The sequence below is a fragment of the Fistularia commersonii genome, chromosome 27, assembly GCF_037954325.1.
Source record: "Fistularia commersonii isolate RoL2024-O1a breed Wild chromosome 27, RoL_Fcom_v1.0, whole genome shotgun sequence".
Classification (NCBI taxonomy): Eukaryota; Metazoa; Chordata; class Actinopteri; order Syngnathiformes; family Fistulariidae; genus Fistularia; species Fistularia commersonii.
This window is the reverse complement of record NC_141310.1, coordinates 1,123,795-1,129,516: the sequence shown is the minus strand read 5'-3', so window position 1 is coordinate 1,129,516 and position 5,722 is coordinate 1,123,795. Positions and strand designations below refer to the sequence as shown.

General features: G+C 42.7%; 1 protein-coding gene across 1 annotated transcript; it reads right to left on the bottom strand.

The window, feature by feature from the left end:
• Window positions 1–4,031: 4,031 nt before the first annotated feature.
• LOC147217716 (serum amyloid A-5 protein-like) lies at window positions 4,032–5,520 on the bottom strand. Its single transcript, XM_086175093.1, has 4 exons — window positions 5,400–5,520; window positions 5,197–5,305; window positions 4,879–5,017; window positions 4,032–4,308 (listed from the first exon to the last, which is right to left on the bottom strand). The coding sequence occupies exons 2-4, from the start codon at window positions 5,291–5,293 to the stop codon at window positions 4,170–4,172; spliced, it is 375 nt and encodes a 124-aa protein (XP_086031219.1). The 5' UTR covers window positions 5,294–5,305; window positions 5,400–5,520; the 3' UTR covers window positions 4,032–4,169.
• Between the last annotated feature and the right edge of the window lie 202 nt (window positions 5,521–5,722).

Here is a 5,722-nt window from a genome sequence, read left to right as displayed (position 1 = left end):
TGCAAACATGCAGTTATCTAAACATATCTAAGAGAAGAGCATCACAAACTTGAAAATATATTGAATTCTATAATAAATATGTCATAAATGATGAACAAAAGTTTTACTCAAAAGAGTCAGATCAAGTCCACAAAGGACAGAGGCTACGAAGCCAGATGCCCGAGAGGACATCTTTGGTAAGCAACCAAAACCAGAAGTGTTGCATTTCCCAACCCGGAGTAGCTGTTGCAAAACATTGATTCTTCACAACAGTTCATTCTAGAACTCCCATACGGAATGTATTAGGCAGTTAGGCGTGTAATCATCCAGCATGTAGTTTAACCTCAGAGAAGGGTGCATTGTCATACAAGGGCAAAACATCAAGTGATCTGAACTAAACAGCCAATCATGTGTTGCAAATAACATCTGTCATTGACTGATGAAGTATTGTTACCTCAGGATTATCAAGTCAATGACAGAGAAGCTGTCACTGGTATGATCAAGTGGATAACATGTTTTGATAAAATGGAATGGAAAAAAAACATGCCAAATGTTTGCTGTAGAATTACTTCATTGAAAAGTACAGTTTATTATGTGAAGGATGATGCAGTTTTAATTGCACAAACTGGGATCTAGGCAGGTATAGAAATGGACACAGGGTTTGGCATTAGGCAGTCGTGCACTTTCCTGACATGCTGTGGTCTGTGGCAGTACACCTGCTGCTGATTGCCGTGCTTTTGGAGTGCACTGCTGGTGCCCAGCAATCAGGGAGAACTTGAAAACTTGGGCTTTGGGCTCGCCTAGTGTGAACATTTTGTCTGTCAGTCCTTGTGGACTCACATGCTTTCAGCTGTATCCCTTGTCTGTCTCCTGGTGGTGTAAACCAGTGCATCTTGCCTGGTCACCAGTTCCCCAATGTTGTCCAAGTCCCCATTCCTCCCTCTCTTGGTGTATGCCAGCACCTTCCTATCTGACTGGGGTCCCCTCAGATGAGTTTGGATGCCAGGACCCTCATAACTGCCCAGCCCTGCAGCGCTATCTGTTTCTGCCCTCACCTGTCCGGCCCAGAGTTGGCCTACCTGGCCTCCTGCCGTTAACTGTTTATCCTCTGCCTCCTCTAAACTTGGTGGTGGAATTCTCTGTTTTTGTGCAGTCTTGTGTTGGCCTTGGGTCCAACCCAGTATCATGACAGTTCATAGAGAAAAGTGTTCAAATAATTTGAATTTGACTTTGTATGTATTAGTGAAACTCACCTAATAGGCACTGGGCTATTGATATTTATCAATTATTTGAGAAACGCTCCTCTTAGACTTGTCCCCTTAGAAGGAGGAGGAGTTTCTATGTACCCATGATTGCTGATGTGTACATGTACCCCTGAGCTGTTTCATCTGGCCGCATCAGTCTGAGAAGTAAAGTGGTTCCTGGTGACAGTCCAGACTATGACTGGTTCAAATAACTGACAATAAAAGAGGATAACAAGGCACATTGTTGATTAGGTTGGCAGAGCAAGCTCCTGGAGCTCTGTGGGCTCATGGCTGACACGGAGACCTCAGGGTTAGGCAATGGACAAAGGTATTAAATGACTACATGTACCAGGCCCTTCACGGTGGTAAACCGGCTGAAGGTTGGTGAACTGAAGGGTGAGTTGAGTTGGAACTTCCCCACTCAACAGGAAGGTAGCCTCAACTTACGTGGGGTCAGAAGGAGAACTATGGGTATTTACAATTGTTCACTAACCCTTTCGGGGTATCCAGTCTTCTGGGAAGCAATGTAAGGTGTTCTGGATGGGGCACCAAACTGGTGTGTATACATCTTCTGGAAGATTCCAAGGCTCATGTAGAGAACAATGAAGGAATGGCCTGTCCGATTCAAACCAAAATATTTTGTCATTGAACTTGTATACCAGAATTGATTTGCAATAACGAGCATGTTTGAGCTTAATGATGTTTGTAATTGTAAAGTAAATTCAGGGCTACACAGAGTTACCTGAGTTTGAAAACCAAAAGTATCACACGCTGCCCTTCAGGCATGGAAATGTGTTGCAAACATGCCATGGATGGGATTCCTCTTTTTTGCAGCTGATTAGGCTCTGTTTGTATACTGGTCGATTTCTAATTTTTGTTTTATTCCTTCCCTAACCTATGCTCAAAAACTGTGTGTAGTGACGAAAGGAACACGATCAGGGATGGAAGTTTCCAAAGTCAGTTTCCTCTGAACTTAAGTGACATCCCATTCCTAATCCATAGAGTTCAATATGATGTCTGTCCACCCTTTGCAGCTAGAACAGCTTTAACTCTTCTGGGAAAGAGTTGGTTCAGGAGTGTTTTGATGGGAATATTTGACCATACTTTCAGAAGCGCATTCGTGAGGTAACACACTGATGTTAGATGAGAAGGCCTGGCTCTGCTCTAGTTAATCCCAAAGGTGTTCCATCGGGTTGAGGTCAGGACTCCGTGCAGGTCAGTCAAACTCATCCACACCAGACTGTGTCATCCATGTCTTCATGGACCTTGCTTGGTGCACCAATGCACAGTCATGTTGGAAAAGGAAAGGGTCAGCTTGGAGCTGGCCCCACGAAGTTGGGAGCATGGGATTGCCCAGAATGTCTTGGGGTGCTAAAGCTTTCAGAGTTCCCTTCACTGGAACTAAGGCCAAGCCCAGCTCCTGGAACTACATCCACACCCCGTAATCCCCCCTCCACTGAATTTCACACTTGACACAATGCAGTCAGTCAAGTTCCGTTCTCCTGGCAAGGGCCACACTCAGACTCATCCATCACATTGCAAGATGGAGAAGTGTGATTCGTCACTCCAGAGAATGTGTCTCCACTGCTCCAATGCACTGCTCCACTGCGTTCGACGCTTTGCATTTGGTGATGTGTGGCTTGGATACTGTTGCTCGGTCATGGAAACCATTCTATGAAGTTCTATGCACACTGTTCTTTAGCTAATCTGCAGGCCACATGAAGTTTGGAGGTCTGTAGCGATTGACTCTGCGGAAGTAGGTGACCCCTTGGCACGCCCCAGCATCCGCTGACCCCGCTCTGTCAATTAACATGGCCTACCACTTTGTGGCTGAGTTTTGGCTGAGCGCTGCACTGATTATGCCACGGTGAAGACCTGTCGTCACCTGCCTACAGGGGAATTGCTACCCTGCCCTTTCCACACTAACCGTGGTCCCATCTGCATGTCAACTATGAAATGGACCTGCCCCACTTCCAATGACTACAGAGGCATCTTGGTGGTGGTAGACTGGTTCTCTAAGGCATGCAAACTAATCCCTACTCAGCCCCGGAGACAGCGGAGGCCCTCTTTACCCATGTTTTCCGGAACTTTGGATTACCTAAGGACATCGTATCGGATCGGGCTCTGCGATTCATATCCGGTTTTTGGAGAGCTTTCCTCCATCTCCTAGGAGTGCCTGTCTACCTGTTGTCGGGTCACCATCTGCAGACAAATGGGCAGGCTGATCACAAGATCCAGGAAGTTTGCGGCTTCCTCCGTACGTACGACAGTCTTTTCACCTCCAGGAATGCCACACAAACTCCCTTTTCGATATATCGCATACTCTATTTTCACCCATTTTCAGTGTGTGATATTATACTCTGCTTCCTGTGAGACCGTTACACTTACACTCAACTTGTGAAACAGCATTATCAACAAGTTCTGGGACACTGTCCTTTCATCTAATATCCTGGGTTTACCAGGGTTACCATCATCCACTGCAGTCAATCAGTTTTCAGGCAGGAAATTTCACCTCAGGAAATGGCAGGGTTTAAAATCTAGTAAGCACAAGAATAAAAACTCAGAGAGAGACCATTGGTTGATATTAGAAAGCAGCTCTTTGACCAATTTTAGAAAGTTTCCCAAAATTGCTTAGCATTTGTCTGCTGCCCTCTTGTTACCTTTTTGAGAAACATTGTCCTCATTTGTTTTTAGTTGGTCTACATATTGTATGCAAATGTTTCAATGTACGACTGTTTCCACCGTTTGTTCTGTTTGGGATTTCTGTGATGTTTGCTACATCAACCCCAGTGATGGACTGCAACCAGCTGAGAATATATTGGTTTATTAAGGTTCCAAAAAAACAGGAATGCAGACAGTGACATTTTGTAAATAAATATACTGTGCTGTAGTTGGGTTGCAAATGACGTATTCAACATTTATTTTGAAGCAGTTGTTTTATCATCCTCAATATTTGTCAGGAAGACCAGGGGGCCTGAAGGCGTTTGGATCATTCCCTTCCCGTCCATGTCTGTTTGCCCTCTGATCAGCTTCAGTGTCCTCGAATCCACGTCCCGAATTTCCTTGCCACCACTCTCTGGTATCACTGCAGACATGCAGGTGAATGAATGTCATCAAGAATAAGATAAGGTATTTAGTAAATATGTCAAAACCATGTATTTGCACTGTTAACTAGTATGAGTGTTAACAGTGCAGTGTTAACTAGTAATAGCAATGAATGATAATCTACAAATGCTCTGCTAACCAAATCCACATATATCAAAACTCCCAATGGTCCAGCAGAACTGAGGAAGCTTCTCAAATTAGAGGTGAAACATCATCAAGAGAAGAAATCAAGTTCAGTTGCAATGACAAGACTTGACCTGGTTGACTGAGAACCTCAGTAGCAAAAGTTCAAATGATGAATATTTTGTATTGAGTCTTTAGCAAGTGTCACTATGAAAGTAGTTTCTCACAGTTTTGTTTGTGAATTCAAAGAAATTTGCTTGAAAAAAAAGTAGCTGACAATTTTGATTGCAAATTAATTTAGAAGACTTACAGCCTGTGTATTCAGTTATTATTAATTTGGTGAGGGTAGAATGTTAGTTACGTACTTTTGACACTTGTATAATTTTGGTCATCCATTTGAAATATGCATTTCTGCCACACAACATACCTTATAACCTCAGCTGCCCATTTGCCTCCTGGTCCTCTATTGGCAGCATCAAAGTTTCCTCTCGCATGAAAGTACTTATCAGAATTGATATATTGGGCCTCCCTCATGTCCTGATACGCTCGCCACATATCCCCAGCACCTTAATAGAAAAATACTCATGACTTTGGGGAAATTATTGAGATGTTTCAGAAAAAACAACTACTGTTAGTTATGTTAAATATAGTCTTGGAACAAAGAATATTATAAAAATTTTAATTGTTACACTGTACATTATTACAAGATGAATATTAATCCTGTCACTGCAATGTCACGACTTACCTTGAGCAGCTTCGACCGGAAATTTGAACACACTTGTCCAGTCAGCGCTACTTTCCACAAATAGGATGACAAAGATTCCCAATAGCAGCAACTTCATGGTTATTTGGACCTAATAAGTAAATATCAATTATCAAAGCTCTGAAATATGCAGACCAATCAGTACATTTCACTTCTGTTTTATTTATTTCAATCTCCACACTTACCTTGAAGTTTTATCAGTGTTTCAAAAAAGCCTGAAAATCCTACAAGTGAGGATACTGCTGATCTGACTCCTCTTATATTTCTGTCTGATGTTTCCGTGTTTCCCTATTTCCAAATACTGTGACATTTGTACTGTGACAAGCAAGCAGATTTTCCAAGGTTGTGCAAGTGCAGTTAAACAGTGATAAAACTCATGTAGATCCAAAATTACCGGGCAAGAAAGAGTCAGTTTTGCAATCTGTCCTTTGCTTTTACCTGCTCTCTGTATGTAATTTTAAATGCTCTAAAATTGTGTAATGTTGTAAATGTTTTTGGTTATATGACC